This window comes from Perognathus longimembris, chromosome 3 (genome assembly GCF_023159225.1).
Source record: "Perognathus longimembris pacificus isolate PPM17 chromosome 3, ASM2315922v1, whole genome shotgun sequence".
Taxonomy (NCBI): domain Eukaryota; kingdom Metazoa; phylum Chordata; class Mammalia; order Rodentia; family Heteromyidae; genus Perognathus; species Perognathus longimembris.
Window position 1 is genome coordinate 107245453 of NC_063163.1, and position 21314 is coordinate 107266766.

Below are 21314 nucleotides of genomic sequence, written 5' to 3' on the forward strand. Positions count from 1 at the left end.
CCTATCATTCTTTCAGGTTACAGTGTCTGATCCAGTGACTAGTGCTCTAGTACAGCTGTAGTTCCCCAATACCCATCCAGGTCTACAGGTACAAGACACATGCTGAAAGGTTAAGTGATTTGCCCAGAGTTCCAGTTTTAAATGGCAGGATCATTCTGATTCAGACACTTAAGCTCTTTGCCCCAAATCCATGTCACTTTTCTATTACATGAAACTGGGTCAGTAGATAGGCCAGTTAAGTTACCATGTTACTGTTAGAGTTCTCTGTTTTCTTGATATGAACCCATAGAGATCCTATATCTATCTCCACAGACCTGGGGTGGGAGGTGTCTACAAAGTCAAAAGTATTTTCATAATAATGTTGACAATACTTGTCAACTAATAGGTGTTGACATTTACATCAATGGTGCAAGGGCAACTGTGGTTAAAATTTGGTGTTTTCACATAAAACAAGAAGGAGCCAACCAGGCCATCGTTACTGCATCTTCACTACCAAAGACTTGTCAGGGAAAAGCCAGTGAACTTAAGACTATCCTTAATAGCTGGAGGTGTGCAGTAATGAGCCTAATGAGCATGAAGTCTAGAAGTTAAACCTCAGTGCCAACAAAAATGACTTTTTAAAATGTTCTTATGAAGAAGTAAAAATGATTAATTATGTTAACCTTGACTCTTGACTTGTGAACAAACAAAAATGCACATAAAGCATTTCAGCTGCACATTGGTGGCTGTCTTGAGGCAAAATTTATGAATGTTTTAGTTGTAAGCTGAACTTTTTCCACTATATACATTTTTGTGTGTGTGCAACAGTAATTGGGGCGGGAACTTGGAGCCTTGTGCTCTCAGTCACTTTCTTGCTCATAGCTTGATCCAGGCCTTCAGGCTGGTATTTTGGTGGTTAACTGGAAATGGAGTCTCTTGGTCTTTTCTTCCCGGGCTGGCTCAAATATTGAGCCTCCTTAGCAGCTAGGATTGGAGGCTTGAGCCACCATCATCTACTTCTTATTCATTTTTGTTTTAGAAAACAATTAATTTAATAAAAATGTTTTTTACCACAGGGGATTCATTTGAAAATAAGCTAATATTCATTAATGAATTAGTACTCATTTTCCTCCTTCCTCAGCCTCCCAGCTGTACGTGTACCACCACTACCTCTTCCAGCACAACTGAATTCTGATTTCCATGTTTTTGGTTTGGTTGCAGTAGTAGGGCTTGAACTTAGGTGCTGAAAGCTTAGGTGCTGTCCCTTAGCTTTTTTATTCAAGTCTAGCACTCTACCACTTGAGTCATAGATCCACTTCTAGCTTTTTTTTTTTTTTTTTTTTTTGGCCAGTCCTGGGGCTTGGACTCAGGGCCTGAGCACTGTTCCTGGCTTCTTTTTGCTCAAGGCTAGCACTCTGCCACTTGAGCCACAGTGCCACTTCTGGCCATTTTCTGTATATGTGGTGCTGGGGAATTGAACCCAGGGCCTCATGTATACGAGGCAAGCACTCTTGCCACTAGGCCATATCCCCAGCTCCCACTTCTAGCTTTTTGATGGGTAATTGGATATGAGTCCCTCGGATTTATCTGCCTAAGCTGGCTCTGAGTCAAGATTCTCAGATCTCAGCCTCCTGAGGAACTAGGATTACCTGTGTGAGGCACCAGTGCCCAGCTAATTTTCAATAATTTAAGGCAAAGCAAGACATTCAAGTCCTTTGTCTACTTCAGTTTGATACAACAAGATAAAATTCCTTTAAATATTGAATTACCTCTAAAAAGAACATTAAAAATTTGTTTTGTTTCATAAAAACAATCTCCAAGGGACTATACTTTGTAGTAGTGAACACAGAAAAATCCAAAATGTAGTGAAAATGGGTACTAATTCTGTACATATGAAAGTGATCACACACACACACACACACAGAAATAAGGTCAAGTTAATTACCCTGAAAAGGGTCCATTAATAGTTTGCAGAAGAGCCAAATGTTACACAAATCTACAAGTTTTAAAGGAAGATCCCTAGTATATTCAGCATGCTAGTCATGATTTTAGGAAATCTCAAAGGCCATGGTGCACAGGGTAGTAGTACTCACAGGAGAGAGTTTCTGAATAAGGTCATGGGCAACATGGACAAGATTCTTATCTTCATGGAGACATTTCTGAAACTTTTTGCTTTCCTCATCTTCTAAAAGATCAAAATCAATGGCAGCATCCAACAAAGCCTGAATTAACCCCTTCCAAGATTTCAGGGCTGGAACCTGAGGCGCGACTGCAGCACTGATGCCTGTTCCAATCACCAGCACAAGTTCCCGGGGCTTCTTAGTTTTCAAGCTCGGAAGCAGCTTCCTGAAAAAGCAAAACATATGAGGATTGGCACCTCCTATACATGTGAGCACGTGGAAAATCTGCGTGATTCAAGTTGTAGTCAGCTGTCACTAAGCAACGTGTTAACTTTCAGAGGTGTGGGGATACACATACTAGCTTCTGATACTTCTCCAAAGGAGCTTAAGCAAAACAAAGAGCAAAGTGCTGTACGATTTGTGCTGGAAAACAAAGTAATAAACTTATTTCTGGAATCCTAAAAAAAGGAAAAAAAATCTTAAAATCAACTTTTTTTCATAGTTCCTCTCAACCTAAAAAAAACCCCATGCATATTAGGTAAAGGTCCAAATGTATGAAAGCTCAGATTAGTTCTATCAACTAAATCACATTTTAAATCAATATAAAATTTCAAAAGACCATGTTTGCTTTGTATTCCAGAAAGAGAAAAAAAGATCCCCATGCAAATTTAAGTTCCTGTTGTTGAAAAATGTGCAACAAGAAAGCAAATAAAACATTTTAACTCCAAATTTTGTTAAGCATTGCTAAGATAAAATTGAGCTTGAGATTGATGAACAATGTTCTAGATATCCTCAGGCAAAAAAAGAAAAAGAAAAAAGAACAATGATCATCAGGATTCTGGAATCTCCTATCCAAATAAACAAAGGATAGGACCCAACAGTGAAAACATCCCTTCCTCACCACAGGCAGAGCTCTCTCTGGAACACTGATGGCAGCATGCATGGGCAAAGTTTGAACTTCTGTTCCTCACTCCCCTTTCATCTAGAGACTGTTTTAAAGTACTTGGTTAAAAGGAGTTCCTTCATTTTAATTTCTGCTGGTGGCAGGCTCCCTACCACCCAAGAAATTACTTTTCTATCTATTTCCAAATAATAATCATTTTATGACTACTGTATTATTTGACTCCCCCCCCCCCCCCCCCAATACTAGAGATCAAACTCTGGGCCTCAAACACTCTAAGCACTCTACCGCTGAGCTACACTCTCAGCCTTTTTGTTTTTAGCTATGTATAGGTATGTATGCTTGAACTGTAGTTTTTTTCTAATTAAGAATTGCAGGGGCTGGGAATATGGCCTAGTGGCAAGAGTGCTTGCCTTGTATACATGAAGTCCTGGGTTTGATTCCCCAGCACCACATATATAGAAAATGGCCAGAAGTGGCACTGTGGCTCAAGTGGCAGAGTGCTAGCCTTGAGCAAAAAGAAGCCAGGGACAGTGCTCAGGCCCTGAGTCCAAGGCCCAGGACTGGCAAAAAAAAAAAAAAGAATTGCAGCCAGGCGCTGGTGGCTCATGCTTGTAATCCTAGCTATGGAGGAGACTGAGATTTGAGGATCAAGGTTTGAAGCTAGCCTGGGCAGAAAAATTTGTGAAAAATCTGAATCTAATCAGATTTCCTCTTCAGGGGAAAAGAGACCCATGGCTTCCAACAAGAGTGAGTTCCTTAACTGTAAAGCTGGGTATCATTTTTGATACCTGGAAGAAAACCTATTACCCACCAAACTAGCTTTTTAATGTTTTCTCTTAAGTATTAGCAAACAACAATCAGTTTACATTTGAGAAAAGTTTCCTACCCCAAGAGTTACACAAAAAGAAATAAGCAGGTAAAGAGGAATTTGGAGGAAGTAAGACTACAGTAAAAGGGGGGGGGGAACCCCAGTATCTTTACATATAATTTAAAAAATTGTATCCACAGACAAAAAGACTTCTTAGAAATTAGAAATGTAAGCCAGGAGTGGTTCTCAGGAGGCTGACGTAGGAGGGCAGAGAGAGTTTGAAGTCAGCCTGAGGTACACAGCAAGATTCTGTCTCAAAAAATCCAACAGATATAAAAACAAAAATTGAAAAAAAAAAAGAAAACCAGAAATGAAAAATCCACAAGCTAAAACTAAAGGGGAAAAAGAATTTTAAAATAAGAGATGGAAAGAATTAAGAAACATGTAAGAAAACTGAAGACTTAATTCAGAAGGCCCAACATCTGAAATATAGTCTACAATGACAGGAAAAAATTATAATAGCAAGTATCAAATATTAAACACAAGACTGTTTCTTCAAAATGAAATTACTGGTAGCCTGCTTCAAAGAGCTGCAGTATCTAGATTTGTATGAGGACATATCGTTGTGAAATTTCAGGTTACTGACAATAAAACGATCTTTCAGCTTCTACTTAGCAAAGAAAATGAGGTCATATAATTAATACAAACTACTACTGTGGTTTGGATCTAGGCTGTCAAGGCTTATTTCCCAATGCTGCAATGCTCAGGGGTGAGGCTTTCAGAAGATCATTAGATCATGAAATCTATGACTTCACCACACACTACTCCACTGCCACATTAGTGTGAGTAGGTAGGATTATAGGTGTGAGCCACTGACACCTGACTAAAGCAATGCTTCTTTCAAAAATCGGTTGTGGAGCTTGAACTCAGGGCCTGGGCACTGTCTCTGAGCTTTTGCCCTCAAGGTTGGTGCTCTACTACTTTGAACCACACTCTAATTCTGACTTTTTGGTAGTTCACTGGAGATAAGAGTCTCACAGACTTTCCTGCCCCAGCTGGCTTTTAATCTCAATCCTCAGATCTCCGCCTCCTGAGGAGCTAGGATTATAGGCATGAGTCAATGGCGCCCAGCTCAGTAAAGACTTTTAAAACATATATTACCTTCACCAAACAGAAATTCAAAATGAAAATATTTTTTCCAATGCAAGTCAAAGTTCATTAGTGAAAGTTCATTATTTTTCTTTACCTCCCACTAATGGTAATTTTTTATGTTCCTCTGATTCTCTTTCTCTTGTTTACCTGGGCTTTTTGGTGGGGGGTTCGCCATCACTGAAGAATCCAAAAATCTCGTCTATATCAGAGGCCTGGCTCCCTGTAGAAGCCATCCAGTTTCTAAAATAGATTAGACACCACGTACCATGATTAGAACTGTAAGTTATACCATTTGAAATAGCAATACATTAAACAGTTTTAATAAGCTATAAACACTTTAAAGGTATTTTAGTACTGTCCTCTGCTTAACAGCAACGTATTTATTAGCAGGTATTCCAAACTTAAAGAATCAAATTAAATCAATCTAAAAGAGATGAACGTCAAATGAGAGGACTTTGGTGCTCTACAATGCCATCTTGCTGCTTCTGTTTCAGAAGTTTCCCCCCAACCTCCTAGCAAAACAACCATGTCACCTGTTGTCTGTTAATGGCCATCATTCTGTGGAGCTTAAGAAATACCTGTGATGCTCTCATAGGAGATGGGTTTGGGGATACTTAGGGGAGGAAAACCAACCCATGGACAAGAGTGCTAGGAACTCCCAATTATCCATTTATTCTCAGGTGACGAAACCACTGGGTTAAGGATAAGCAATACTAGTTTGCTTATTGTTAAGACATTGCTTGTTACCAAGCAACTATATCCTCCCAGGCAGCTAAACCTGGAGGAGATATTAAATCAAGTCACTGTGATAGGTGGAAAAGGCTATTAAACATTCAAAGACGTACGAAAAAAATGGCCAATTAGGTTCAAGCACTGGAATAACAAAAGTTACTACAAAGAACTGTTTGGAACCTTAATAAACATTCCAAATCTAAGAATTGATACTAGCAATCGATATTTTAAACAGATACCATGGAGAAGACAATATACAGAGTTCAGGATATTTTATCATGTTCCAGGAAGAACAAAATTACTAATAATGATTGCAAGTTTACTATTAGAAAATGTTTTGAAAGCCAGGCGCCAGTGGCTCATGCCTATAATCCTAACTACTCAGGAGGCTGAGATCTGAGGATTACAGTTCAAAGCCAGCCTGGGCAAGAAAGTCTGTGAGATGCTAATTTTCAATAAACAACTTAGAAAAAGCTGGAAGTGGTGTGTCATGCTCAAGTCAGAGTGCTAGCGTTGGGTAAAAAGAAGCTCAGGGGCAGTGCTCAGGCCTTGAGTTTAAGCCCTAGAATCAGAAAAAAAAGGTTTTTGAAAAAGTTTGCTGAACTTACTTTTTTCTGGTTAAACAGAAGGCTCAGTGCCTCACCTTATATCCTAGCTCATAATAGAATCCTGCTTTGATATTATAACTATTTGGAAAATAAAAAAATCAAAAAAATCATAAAATACTAAGCATTAGGAAATGAACACTCTCTGGTCAAATATTTGACTAGCAATGTTTGGGGAGAAAGCCAGGCCTCATGAGAAAACAAATCATTTAAATGATTTAACTCCACTGTATGACATGCTTGTTAAAAGGATACTGTAGATTCTTTAACATGAAGTTGACTTTTAAAAAGCACATATTAAGTACACACACTAAAATACTGAACCAGAAGCTCCAGGAGAACCTTTTTTTGTCCTTTTAAAGTGGTAGTGGGGATTGAACTCGGGGCTCAGGGCCTTCAACTTGTTGGGCAAGTACTCAACCATTTGAACAATGTCCTCCATTCTTTGGCCTTTGGCTTTTCACTTGTTTTTCAGACAGTCTTGCTCTTTTGCTTGGGATGGCTTCACACAATCCTCCTACCTCTGTTCTCTGGGATTACAAATGTGTACCACTGAGCCCAGCTCCAGGACATTCTTATAATACATCAAAAAGGAAACACTTGAATAAAACACAGTTTTCCTAGAACCCATCTATCTTGGTATAAATACACTATTAATATTCAATAAGTAGTCAATTATGCCATCACACCATTCTTCTTTTCATTAAGTGTATGTACACAATAGTCTAACAGCTTTCTAGTTTGCTAATTCCAGTAGTCAGGATTTATTCATAACTAAAATATTTTTATAAAAATTTTAATTTATGTGAAGTAATTTCCTGCTTAAGAGTCTATATTCTAGAAGGAAGCCTTGTGATCAAAGTATGGTTAACAGATTAATCAGTTTGGGGATATTATTTATAATTACATTAGGAAAAGCTTATAACATGTAAATAAATTATGCTTAAATAAAAACATTATGTGGGAAACAGAAAACAAAAATGTAAAGGGAAGTTAATTTTAACTTTGAAAAAAGACATCTTCAGAACTTAGTGCTCAACTACTAAACCAGTTTGTTCCAAAACCTTTTTTTATAGTACTTACCATTACCACACATCATTTATATTTATTCCTTTATTCTCTATAACTTTATTAGGAACTATGGGTTGGCTACCTCTACCCTCAAAATCCAAAATCTGAAACATGCTGAGCAGTGACAAGGTGCCATGAGTGGAAAATTTCACACTTAACTTCATGTGGTTGGTTATAGCAAAATGTAGGTGCACTGAAAGTATTATATGACACTGCCTTCAGGCTGTATATGACACATAAACTAATTTTGTGTTTAGACTTGGATCTTATGTCCAAAGATATCTCCTATCTCCCACATACATACACAGATTTCAAAATCCAAGAAAAGCTGAAACCTGCAACACTTCTGACATTTTAGATAAGGGATTCTCAACCAGTGTTATGACATTATTTTACAGATGAGAAAACTGAGGCACTGGTACTTAATAGTGCCAGAATTTAAACCATGAAAAACTTTCATTCCCAAGACCATGCTATTAGTTACACTATTACTAACTAAAAATATTCTTAAGAGTTAGCTTTTCAGTTAAAAAAAAAAGCTTCAAAACTTCCAAAAGCATGCGCATGCACACACACACAGCAGCAGCGTTCTCTTAAAGCGGATGTACTTGAAATCACTGTACACACTGCTTAGATCAAAACTAGGTCTTGGCCTGGGGATATGGCCTAGTGGAAAGAGTGCTTGCCTTGTATACATGAAGCCCTGGGTTCAATTCCCCAGCACCACATATACAGAAAATGGCCAGAAGTGGCACTGTGGCTCAAGTGGCAGAGTGCTAGCCTTGAGCAAAAAGAAGCCAGGGACAGTGCTCAGGCCCTGAGTCCAAGGCCCAGGACTGGCAAAAAACAAACAAACAAAAAAAAACTAGGTCTTAATTAGGCATTATCAAGGCATGTACTCATAGCAGTCCCTCAAGGTGAATGAACCTACTTTCTCTGGTAGCAAGCACCACTAATTACCTGAACTCCAGAAGCATCCTATTATTTTTATCCTGGGAAATATGCATGGTCATTTTTGTTGGACTATATTTCTGACCAGTGGTCTAATTATTATTTTTTTGCCAGTCCTGGGGCTTGAACTCTGGTCCTGAGCACTGTCCCTGGCTTCTTTTTGCTCAAGGCTAGCACTCTACCACTTGAGCCACAGTACCACCTCTGGCTTCTTCTGTATATGTGGTGCTAAGGAATCAAACCCAGGGCTTCATGTATGCTAGGTAAGCACTCTACCACAAGGCCACATTCCCAGCCTCCAGTGGTCAAATCTTGATGACTAATATTGAATACTCAACTTCCTGCTTTGATTTTCCTACCGTGTCTACTCTTCTGAAAGCCCACTAAATCCACTATAATTTACGAAAATTGCAGAAGTACAAAGCTCCTGTGTGGAATGTTCCGTTACTTAGGAACGGATTGAGAAGTAATTTTCTATGCCCACATCATATCTCAACTTATAATCATTCTGTTTTCTCACAGACTAGGTTCAAAGGATGTTTCACACGATACTATCTTACATATATACACCCCAGTGGCATATCAAATAAATCATATTTTATTCCTTCTACAGTAATGTTTTTAGGGACACCCCCTCAAACACACACATTTGGTATTTACCATGAATGATATTCATAACTGCCAAAGAGCTTCAAAGATAACTGTGGAGATATAACAGATTTCCTAACTTGCACCAACTAGCCCATATGTAAATCCCTTTACATGATCGCTACTGAGGTTTCATTTCAGTAGGCTTGCTCTGTATAACAGAAACTGAAAATCTTCTGCCATAGGAAAACAAAGACACTACCTGTGGCAGTGTCTTCATTACTCCACCACCAAGGAATAGTTACTGCTTTCTGCCTTCTCCCAGACCAGATAACAACCTCCCACTTCTACCCCTAATGTCCACGCCCTTTGCCAGCAGGAAGTAGCCAAAGAGAATCATTGCCCATTTATAACTGTCAAAAGCCTGGAATGTTAGGTCTGCCTGGGACAACGGCCCCTTTCCCCTTCTTCACCTGCCTGAAACCAGTAATCACCTGTCTGTCTATCTCCAGACTGTGAGTCAGCAAAGAACCCCACTCTGAGGTCACTTCCTAAAGAGAAATCCTTCATGGCTAACAGTACAACAAAATGAAAGTCAGATACTCAGTAAATGCTGAGAAAAGCAACTACAATGTCGTGAACAAAAAAATTTAAGGCCAAGATCTTCACACAAGCTAGAACACATACTTTAAAAACTGTCAGTGTAGCAGGAAATATGATGCTAAGACAAAATCAAGGTAAGTCTCCAAGGAAAATCCAACAAGGAACAAGGGAAAGGGTTGGGAGAAAAATCTGCACATATAGAGGACCTGAGATCTGAAACCATCAGAGAATGGCAGCGGCTCTTGCTTCCATAGCATCTTCATGCTAGCACAGAGGGCAAAATTTCACTCTTCTACTTGAGAATCTGAGGAATGTTCCAGACATTTTCCCCATTCTGACGGAGGATATCTCTCTCTTGGGCATCCAGTGGACAGTATTCAGCTCCAGCAAGTAGCATGCCAGAAGGAACTTGGAATAATATACTGTGGTAGACTGCTAGATAGGAAAAAAAAAATCACATAGAAAAGCTGTTTTTAGGATTTTTGCCAGGACATAAAATATCTATACATGCTTGAAAGGGTGGTAAATTTCTGGCTTCAAAAAAGATCAGCTGTGGACTGGAGGAGTGGATCAGAATGGGAAAGGGCTTGTCCAGCAAGCCCGAGGCCCTGAGTTCAATCCTCAGTGCCACTAAAAAAACAAACAAAAAAACTGAAAGCAAATAAAGCAGTTCTATCTAAACTAAGCCTCTCAACTTCTATTTGAAAAACAAAACAGTAACTGTAATAAAAATGGCTTATTTCTCTGGCTCATGCCTGTACTGGTAGCTAGCTCCTCAGGAGGATGAGATCTGAGGACCATGGGTGGACACACCAGGCTTGACAGGAAAGTCTGTGAGACTCTTATCTCCAATATACTCAGAAGAAGCCGGAAGTGGTGTTCTGGCTTAGAGTTAGAGTGCTGACTTTAAGCACAAAGAAGCTCAGGGACAGTGCCCAGACCCTGAGTTCAAGCCCCAGGACCAGCAAAGAAAAAAAAAAAAAGGCTTATTTCTCTAGCAAAAACATAGAAAGGGGTTAAAAAAAAATTTTAAAGGAAAAGATATCCATCCTATGACTGGAGAAACCAAACCCTTCTCTAGCTGTGGTTTCTGGACTGAAGTCAACACATCTGATTTTTAGCCAGCTGTGGAGGAAGGAAAAAGTATCCTGTATAAGGAATTACCAGAGAACAAGCTACCACTTGATGGTAATGAAGAAAATGAAAAAGAATATCTTGTTTGGGTGAATTCACTTCATGTTGTAGACTGCAGCTGTTCCTGTCAGTATATAAAGCAAGCTTAGCATTTTCTCCTTCAAAGTCACATACAGAGATGGGAATGATGTCTAGCTGTGCAAGGATTTGATTATTCTATGTACCTCATGCTTGAAATATTTCCTCTACCAATGGTTAACTTAATGGACTCCTACTTTTATCTTTAAGGGTGCCTGACACCTTTGAGCTCCTATCGGATATATCTATCTAAACCTATTTCTCAAAAAAGTTGCTTTAATTTATTACTGATAAAGTGCTATACTGATGTCACTGACTCTTCCATTTTGCCAGCAAATTACCTATATATCTCAACAATATGAGAAGAGCCTCACCAGAAGCAGGATTTCAGAAACACATGAACTGAAAAGTAGAAACCAAATTCTAGTTGGCCACTGAATGAAAGTACCCAAATAGGCCATACTGATATTTCAGGATCAGAAGCTCAGCCGTGGCTTCTATGGATCATTTTCAATTATGAAATGTAACATATCACACAGCGGGAACAAAACTGGAAGAAATAATGGAACTTCCAGATTAAACGATCAAGTACACATTGGCGACTGAGGAGAATGGTGTTACCGCGCAAAGAATGACAACTTTTTTGTAACTGCTTTCCCTCCTGCGGAGCTTCTGAGAGGGATATCCTGAAGACAACGGGACATGTTGCTAAGGAAGGAGACTAAAAATACTGAACCAAAATATTTTTTATGTACCAAGTAGAGGAAAAGAAGGGAAAAAAAGTGTGGTGAAAAAGAGAAATATCCCGTTACTGCTTTTAATGTAGCAAAGACCATAAGAGGCTATTTTAGCTTTTAAATGGATCAAATGGGAAAGCTGTGCATGCAAGTAAATCAACACTCAGACTATCATTTTTCATGTGTGTCAATGGTTCTAATAGAGAAGGTAATCTGACTCAGCAGGCAAAAATAGGACTTCAGACTTGAGGCTTCAAGACCACCATCTGGCACTAACTGAACATTTGACAAAGGAATCACTTTATTTTGATAACTCAGGTTTCATGTATCTCCAGTATAAACTGATTTTTAAGGGTGGATTCTTAAAAGAACATTATCTGGCAAAAGACTCAAAGACATTAGTATTTAGGGCTAAGAAAACAGTTTTTGTTTGGTTTTATTCTTGGTTTTAGAGACAGGGTTTTACTATGTAGAGCCTGGGTCATCTTATCTGGCTCCACCATGTCCAGTGAAGACAATTTTTCTTCTCTCACCAATCCATCTAAAAAAGACAAGCTTACTGAGCAGCAAGAGATGTCATGACACAAACTGGGTTACATAATGATTTAAGATCCTTTCCATGATTTCTCAGGATGTTTAATAAAATTAAATTCCTTTTCATGGCTCTAAGACCTGGCATGATCCAGCGTTGGCCATCGGTCATGTCTCTCCTCCTTCCCTAGGCTCAGTTCAAATGTGACCTCAGTAGGCTGAAGTTTCTTTCCTCTTCTTCTAAAGCACCACACCTATATTTTAGCACTGTATTTACAAGCATCTCTCAACCCTTGTAGTTGCTGCCCTCTCCCAAAAGAAAAAGAGCTCTTTTAGGGTAAGTATAGTGTCTGTTTTACTGACAATTCTAGCCTGGTTTCTATTACTCAGTGAGCAAATGTTTACACAGCACAGTAAATGTTAAAGTGTTTGCTGATTCAATGAAGGTGCATCCACCATGAGTTACATCTAAGAGATCAATTGGTATGTCTAATTTTCTGGGCTGTTAAACATCAGGATGAATGGACAGTTTTACCATTTTCACATAAAGTGTCTTCCACAGCTGACATCCACCACTCACCTGTTGGAAGCAAATGTTTATCTATACACATAAAACTGCTCACCTGCTTTGGAGGAGTCTTCTTTATCTTTCTGTTTTCTCCTTCTCAACTACACGAGGCAAAACTAAGATCACATAGGACTTAGTATTGAAAGTCTACCCATGTGTTTTTAGGAAACAAAGCTATATGCACTCAAATCAGTTCACTTCCGGTGTATGGTTTTCCTAAGGTCTGACCTTGATATATGCTATGTTTGTGGAGTTTAAAATGATAGGGATCACATTAGTCACAAGTTGTTGAACTTCCATGTTCAAAGACCTTTAAATGTTAGGCACTATGGTAAGAATATTACAATTACTGCGTACAACTCATCTCCCCAAACATTACACAGCATTTATATTATGCCCAACTATTCAGAAACATTCCCTCTCTGATGAAGTAAAATCCATTATCATTGCATATGTAAACACCCTGGATAAGACAACTAAAGCACACCAATGTTAAGCAGCTTGCTAGAGGTCACCTGGCTATTACATGGAAGACATGAGACTAAGTACAGAGACTAACTTGTTAAGACACAATGCATCTCACCAAAGACCAGTAAGAGATCTATGTCCTTGCCAAGTTTATTTTCTTAGGGGAAAGTATTGTAAACAAGTACCTGTTATATAACATGTCAGTACCAAGTTTAGCAAGTACACATGAGATATTGAGGAGATAACATTTGTGATGGAGGTAGATCAAGGAAAGCATGGAGAGAATGAAACCCTGAGGGCAAAATTCAGTGAAGCTGTGTTGGTGTTTATCTTCCTTTACCTTCTAGTGACTCCATATTATCTCACCTTTTCCTGGTTTCCTTCCCACTTCTCTAAGTGGAAGATCTTCTGTCCATTCCCTAAAAATAGAAGGTTCTCAAGGTTCTTCCACCCTCTTCCCTTCTACCTTTCCCCTCCTCATCACTCCTAGCAATTCATTCTTAGCTCAGACTTGAAGGAGAGCAGTCACTGTGGCAAGATATACCCAGGCAGACAATTACAGGCCAAAGCTCCTCCATCACTTGGAAGAAATGGAGCCAATAGAGACAGCAAAGAAAATCTAAACTATTACAGGGGGCTTATCACATCCATGCAACAAGAAGGGATTGGGCTGGGGATATAGCCTAGTGGCAAGAGTGCCTGCCTCGGATACACGAGGCCCTAGGTTCGATTCCCCAGCACCACATATACAGAAAACGGCCAGAAGCGGCGCTGTGGCTCAAGTGGCAGAGTGCTAGCCTTGAGAGGGAAGAAGCCAGGGACAGTGCTCAGGCCCTGAGTCCAAGGCCCATGACTGGCCAAAAAAAAAAAAAAAAAAAAAAAAAAAAAAAGAAGGGATATTATTTAAGAAAAAAAAAAAGGATCATTAAAAAAGAAAGGATGGGAGAAAAGTGGGAACAAAGGACATGAAGCTTGGAATGTAGCTTACTGGTAGAGTGCTTGCCTAGCATACATGAAGCCCTGGGCTCGATTCCTCAGCACGACATACACAGAAAAGCCACAAGTGGCACTGTGGCTCAAGTGGTACGGTGCTAGTCTTGAGCAAATGCAGCTCAGGGATAGTGCCCAGGCCCTGAGTTCAAGCCCTAGGACTAGCAAAATAACAACAACAACAACAACAAAGGACATGAATGAAAGAACCTCAGATGAAGAAAGACCTACAAGACTGTACACCAACACGAAGCCATAGAACAAGAGGCCTTGCCCACATCCTCAGTTTCCAGGAAGGGAGAAAAGAAAACACTTCAAACAAGGTCACATAAAAAGGATCTGAACCACTATATCTGTAGAGCAATTAAAAATAACAAAGACAGAAGAGCAAACAATGTCTTAAAATAGACTGAGGGCAACTCAACTCAAACCTTCGATTCTATAACCTTCCAAAATTATTAAACAATGATATGTTAATGAGTCACTGAAATGACTGTCAGGAAATTATGTGCTTCAAGAATGTAAGGAGAGGGACTGGGGATATAGCCTAGTGGCAAGAGTGCCTGCCTCGGATACACGAGGCCCTAGGTTCGATTCCCCAGCACCACATATACAGAAAACGGCCAGAAGCGGCGCTGTGGCTCAAGTGGCAGAGTGCTAGCCTTGAGCGCGAAGAAGCCAGGGACAGTGCTCAGGCCCTGAGTCCAAGGCCCAGGACTGGCCAAAAAAAAAAAAAAAAAAAAAAAAAAAAGAATGTAAGGAGAAGGGCAGGGGTAAAGGTAGGATGAAGAGGCCCAACTCAAAGGAACAAACATGTGACACACCAACAGCTGAGCTCATATACAATGTTACTGATACGACTGTAACCAATGTATTGGCACATATGGGAAAAACTTAACAGTAGGTGCAAGCAAAACAGTCACAGGCGAACTTAAACATAAAAAGACAGCTGGAAGAATCATATGGCTCAACAGGAACACTGTTTGGCAGAAATGTGACTACATAAAAGCTGACTGTTTTAGCCAAAGATTACAATATAACTATGTGAGGGAAAGGCAGGGAAGTGGTGAATGGATGAACTAAACCCAGATCAGGACCTCTGTAAACCCAACCTGGGAGAAAAAAGAAACAATGTATACCAAACGAATTGTAAATAGAAAGATTATGCAAGAGGAAAATAACTGAGTGGTTGCTTCTAAAGAAGGGAGGGCAGAGGGAACTTTTTTCATTATAAGCCTTTCAATATTATTTGAATTTTTTTTTCTTTTTTGCCAGTCCTGGGCCTTGGACTCAGGGCCTGAGCACTCACTCACTTGAGCCAGAGAGCCACTTCTGGCCATTTTCTATATATGTGGTGCTGGGGAATCAAACCTAGGGCTTCATGTATATGATGAGGCAAGCACTCTTGCCACTAGGCCATATTCCCAGCCCCCCCAATATTATTTGACTTTTAAAACTACATACACAGCCACTTGGGCTCACGCCTGTAATCCTACCTACTCAGTAGCAGACATACAGAAGAAGGCTAGTCTAGGGAAGAAAGTTAGCCAGATACCAACTCAACCAATAAACTGGACAGGCATGGTGGAACATGTCCTTGGGAGGAGGTTGCAGATAGGCTGTGGGTAGAAAGTCTGAGGCTGGTCCTGGGCAAAACCATGAGAACTTACCTGAAAAATAATTAAAGGAAACAAGGGCTCAAAGTGGTGAAATACATACCTTAGCAAGTGCAAGGTCCTGAGTTCAAATCCCAGTACCACAAAAAAATTAAAGTAGGCCAAGGTGTAGCTTACTAGCATAGTAGCATATACAGTATATACTTAGCTTGGACAAGGACCTGGGTTTGATCCCTATAATAAAATAATTAAACAAATTAATAATAAATATTCTAGAGCTGACCCATATGGTACATACTTTTAATTCCAGCATTTGGGAGACTTGAGGCAGGAGGATTTTGAGTTCAAGGCCAGCTTGGGCTACATAGTGAGAACTGGCTCAAAACCACAAAAACAAAAGAAAACAAGGCCAGGCACTGGTGGCTCACACCTGTAATTCTAGCTATTCAGGAGGCTGAGATCTAAAGATTGTGGTTCAAAGCCAGCCTGGACAGGAAAGTCGGTGAGACTCATCAGCACTAGCCTTGAACAAAAGAACACAGGGAGAGCACCAGGCCTTGAGTTCAAGCTCTATGACCACCACCACCACCACCAAAAGAAAATCAAAGCTAAAAAAAATACTAAAGTGAGAGAGGTTAAGCAACCCACATTATGGTTCTACAGCTAAGCGGTGGAGCTAGGATCTGAGGCCCACCCAATCTGTCTGACTACAACATGCAAATCCTTACCCCCCTACCCCTGCTCTATCACCTGTGAGGTTCACAGACCTCATGCCTCTTATGCAGTCTCATTTGGTACTATTCTTCTAATTAAAGGGTATGCATTGTTAGTGGTTCTTTCTTGGATCTCAATTCAAATTCATCTGTTAAAAAGAAAAGAAAAAGAGTTGAACAGGAAAATCTAGTTACTACTTATTGTGGTAATGGTATTGTCCTTTTACCAACAGATACTGAAGTGTTTATAAATGACATGTCTGGGATTTGATTAAAAACCATCATGGAGGGGCTGGGGATATAGCCTAGTGGCAAGAGTGCCTGCCTCGGATACACGAGGCCCTAGGTTCGATTCCCCAGCACCACATATACAGAAAAAACGGCCAGAAGCGGCGCTGTGGCTCACGTGGCAGAGTGCTAGCCTTGAGCGGGAAGAAGCCAGGGACAGAGCTCAGGCCCTGAGTCCAAGGCCCAGGACTGGCCAAAAAACAAAAAAAAAAAAAACAAAAAAAAAACCATCATGGAAGTGATAGTGAGGAGAAGGATGCAGAGCAAGACTGGCTCTGTGCTGGCTAACTGCAGAAGCTGGCTAAGGGGGTACATGAGTTTCCTAGAGAATTTTCTCTACCTTGGTAAAGGCCTAAAAATGTCCACAATCGAGAAAAAACTCACATTAAAAAGACTGGAGAAAAACTGTGATACATATTTGCAAAGCAAATTATGAGTGATTTCCCCTCTCCATCACCATTCTATTTTTGGCACTTTCAACATTTTCTTTATAATATACATACATACATACATACATACATATATATGTATATTCCTTCCACAATGAAAAGTATTTAAGTTCTTTTAAAAAGTGCACATTCTACATATTCCTTGTATGGAGAACTTTGATTTTGGATATCTTGTTTTTTAGTTTGTTTCTCAGAAAGTCTTGTGCTTTTGCCTAGGGTGGCTTAGGACTGCAATCTTCCTACCTCTACCTCCTGAGTGCTGAGATTACCAGCATGCAACATCATACCCAGATGACTCTGGATATTTATTATCTTCTCTAAATGTATAATTAAAATTGTTCATAGTTTGCTGGGGTCAAAATATCAAGACCAGCTTAGGCTACAGGGTTAGATCTTGTCTCAAAACAACAACAACAACAAACAAACAAAAACAAAAACAAAAAAATGGCAAGAGAATTTCTCATCTTTAAAAACTGGGAAAACTGGGCTGGGAATATGGCCTAGTGGCAAGTGCTTGATGAAGCCCTGGGTTCGATTCCTCAGCACCACATATACAGAAAATGGCCAGAAGTGGCGCTGTGGCTCAAGTGGCAGAGTGCTAGCCTTGAGCAAAAAAAAAAAAAAAAAGAAGCCAGGGACAGTGCGGCCCTGAGTTCACAGCCTAGGACTGGCCAAAAAACAAAAACAAAAACAAAACTGCTATTTATATACTTTTAGGAAGACAACTGTGTAAGCCCCAGTATGGTCTTTAAATATAAACTAGTATAAACACAAAACAGATTACACACTGATTTACAAAAATAACCAATGGTGCAATTCCTCTTTATTGCTAGGCAAAATTGTGGCAAAGCTTTGAATGTGCAATGGTTATCTTCCTGATGGTGAGACAGGTCATGTAGTGATAGAACTCTTCAGCCTTTACTACTGCCAGGTGGGGGCTGTGTATGGTCAGCTGTCTCTCTGTGGGTCAGTTACAGCTTTTTCTCCCTTTCTCTTTTTTCCTTTTCTGTCATTTCTTTTTTGATACTGGGGATCGAACCCAGGACGTTTGCCACTGAGCTACATCCCAGCCTTCTGTGAGACTGTTTTGTGTTTTGTTTCCAGTCTTAGGGCTTGAATTCAGGGCCTGGGCACTGTCCCTGAGCTGCTTTTTACTCAAGGCTAGCACTCTACCACTTGAGCCACAGCCCCACTTCTGGCCTTTCCTCTTTATGTGGTACTGAGGAATCAAACCCAGGACTTCATGCATTCATGGGAAGCAGTCTACCACTAAGCCACATTCCCAGCTCCTTCCAGCTTTCTTAATAATATAGCAATTATTTCTACTTGTGTTATGAAATAAAAAGTCTGGCAAAACGTATGAAACTGTAACCGCTTTGTATATCAGTTTGACAATAAAAATTAAAAAAAAAAGTCTGGCAAACATAGGGCTTTCCTTCATCTTTACCCAAAAACTGAGTAAATGTATGAGAGGCAATAGTACAGTGGAGTTATATAACACATAGTCCTTATGTGTATGTGTATGTTGAGACCAAATAAAATCCAATATCCATGTTACAGGTCTACAGTACTGTAGGGTCTACACTACTGTTTTCTGATTTTTTTCCTCCCCCTCCTACCTCCCGGGATTGAAACCAGGACCTCATATGTGCCAACTGTATGACCTACCAACAAGATGGAACCTTGATCCTCTCATATTATTTTTCTATCTCCATTCCCTCCCATGCTTCTCTTAGGATATTTTAAGCCTTATATGAACACTGTTCAATGAAGTAAACTCTAACTATAATATTATCTCTGGGATAAAGTTAAGTTTGGGGGACAGGAGAAGAATGCAGATTCTCTGTGCCAAGGCTAAATGCTTTCAAGGTAAATGTCAAGCTGTGCACCAATGGCTCATTACTATAATCCTAGCTACTCAGGAGGCTGACAGCTGAGGATCATGGCTGGTTCAAAGCCAGCCTGGCAGAAAAAAAAAATCCATGAAATTCTTATTTCCAATTAACCAGCAAAAAGGTGGCAGAAGAGGCATGGCTCAAATGGTAGAGCACCAGCCTTGAGAAAAAAGCCAAGTCGGACCATAAGACTGGGAGTTCAAGCCCCAGTAATCAGCAAGGTGTCAAATAAATTCCACTTGTTAAATCAAACCAAAGTACTGGAATAAATGTTCAATGAGAAATCTTCACAGAAGCCTAAAATTGTAAAGATCAGCCGTTAGATGACTAAAACACTGAAACTCAAATATTCTGTTTATGTTTGTAGCAGCTGAAATGGGACTAATCCTCAGCCTTCCTGGTTCCCCAAGACTGCACTTCCCAGGACTCCTTCAGAGAGTCTCTGCTAATGGCTCATTTTAATCTCTCTAAAACCATAAAATAATATACTTCCTGCTCTTCAGGGAAACGGGATCTCTGGCTAATCTACAACTAGCAAATCATTTCTTGAGGAGCCACAATTTAACTGTATGTGATTAATCAAGCTCTAATTTATGATAGTGAAATTCACTGTCCTTTATTATCTAGTCCTTGTTTACATTTGTGAGATAATATGGCAAGTTTTTTGTGTGTGTGTCCTGGCACTGAGAAGGAAGTAACTTTAAAAACAATCACATTTTTCTTTATCTAATAGCTATTTTGAGGACAAATATTGTGACACACCAAAAATAAGCCACATTTGAACACACAATGAAGAATCACTAACAGAATTTCATTCCTAGTAGTTCAGAGGAGAGGTGTCACCGCCCAGAAAGACAATGTGAGTTTGGTGCAGAAAACTGAAAACTTAAAATAGCATTGATTGAATGACGATATACAGGAAGCAATATACAGATTAAAAAAGGAAAGACAGGATGTTTGCATAAATTATTATACTCAGAGCAGCTGTACTTCAAACCAGGAAATGCCTATATTCATCAGCATAACTTAAGGAAGTTGTAGCTTCTGCAACCACATTAACTAGCACCACAGAATTATACAAAAACAAGCCTGAATTCTTCAAATTCCTTTTACAAGTTTTAACAAGAAAAACAAAACAAAACAAAAAAAAAAGAGGCAACTAGTGTTCTTATTTTTAGGCAGTATAGTTTGTACCTTGAGTTAACCTGAAACCCAAGCAGTGACATCTGAGTTGGTCCCTCATTTTGTTTCCTGCCTGCCACAGAAGGTCTGTTCTGGAAAAACAAGTGTTGTTTCTTCAATGATGTGAAGAAAAATGAAGGTAGAAACTGGTTCTCCCAACATTCCCCCACCAACCATGGAAGTCCTGCTCCCAAAATGGCCATAATTAATGAAATGCTTTCGATTTACATCCTAGTGTCCAAGTTTCAGAATTCTTGGATTTCAGAACTCTTCATTTAACAAAGTAACAAGTGATGATTAATAATTTGGTGAAATTATAACCTCGGTCTTGAGCATATTAGTAAAAAGCAGTAATTATTTTATGTTGTCATTTCTCAATTTTTATAGTTCTATCTGCAGGAGAGGCAAACTACCACCATCACCACCACCCACCCCCACTCCCACCCCCACAAAACACAGGTGCTTTCCAAACTCCTTTCAAATTCTATTCATTTATATTCAAATCACCTATCATATTAAAGAAACACACAAGCCTTCTCTCTCACTCTGATTGGTCAGTCGTGGGGCTTGGACTCTGGGCCTGGACGCAGTCCTAAACTCTTCAGCTCAAGGTAGCACCCTCCTACTTGAGCCACAGCACCATGTCTGGTTTTGTGAGTGGTTTATTGGAGATTAAGAGTCCCTCGGTCTTTCCGGCAGGGGCTCTGAATCGCGATCCTCAGACCCCAGCCTCCAGAGTAGCTAGAATTACAGGTGTGAGCCACTGGCGCCCAGCCTCTCTCACTCTTTACATTCATTTTTACATTTACCTTCATTATTTCTTACCTTTATTCTCCAGGTCAAAGACTGACAGAAAGTTGAGAACTCACACATCCCTGAGGCCCTTTAGCAATCTAACAAATATTGGCTGAGCTTACTACTTAGGCCAGAGGATTTTTTAAAAAAATGTCTTCAAGTGGGGATTCAGAATGTGGCTTAGTGGTAGACTGCTTGCCTAACACGCATGAAGCCCTGGGCTTGATTCCTCAGTACCACCTAAACAGAGAAAGCCACAAGTGGCGCTGTGGCTCACATGGTAGAGTGCTAGCCTTGAGCAAAAAAGCAGCTCAGGGACAGTGCCCAGGCCCTGAGTTCAAGACCCAGGATTGGCAA

The 21314-nt window shown here is 39.9% G+C and overlaps 1 protein-coding gene across 5 annotated transcripts in view; it reads right to left on the reverse strand.

The window, feature by feature from the left end:
- The window catches only part of Fam118b (family with sequence similarity 118 member B), a 35422-nt gene that overhangs the window by 12718 nt on the left and 1390 nt on the right, over positions 1-21314 (reverse strand). For 4 of the 5 annotated variants that reach the window (XM_048343680.1, XM_048343679.1, XM_048343675.1 and 1 more), the window contains exons 2-3: positions 5111-5203; positions 2073-2325 (exon numbers count right to left, since the gene is read on the reverse strand). In XM_048343680.1, the coding sequence (XP_048199637.1) occupies positions 2073-2325; positions 5111-5196 (339 nt within the window). In that variant the 5' untranslated portion in view covers positions 5197-5203. Of the gene's footprint in view, positions 1-2072; positions 2326-5110; positions 5204-13395; positions 13415-21314 lie in introns of those variants that run through there. The other variant, XM_048343677.1, reaches the window with a different exon arrangement.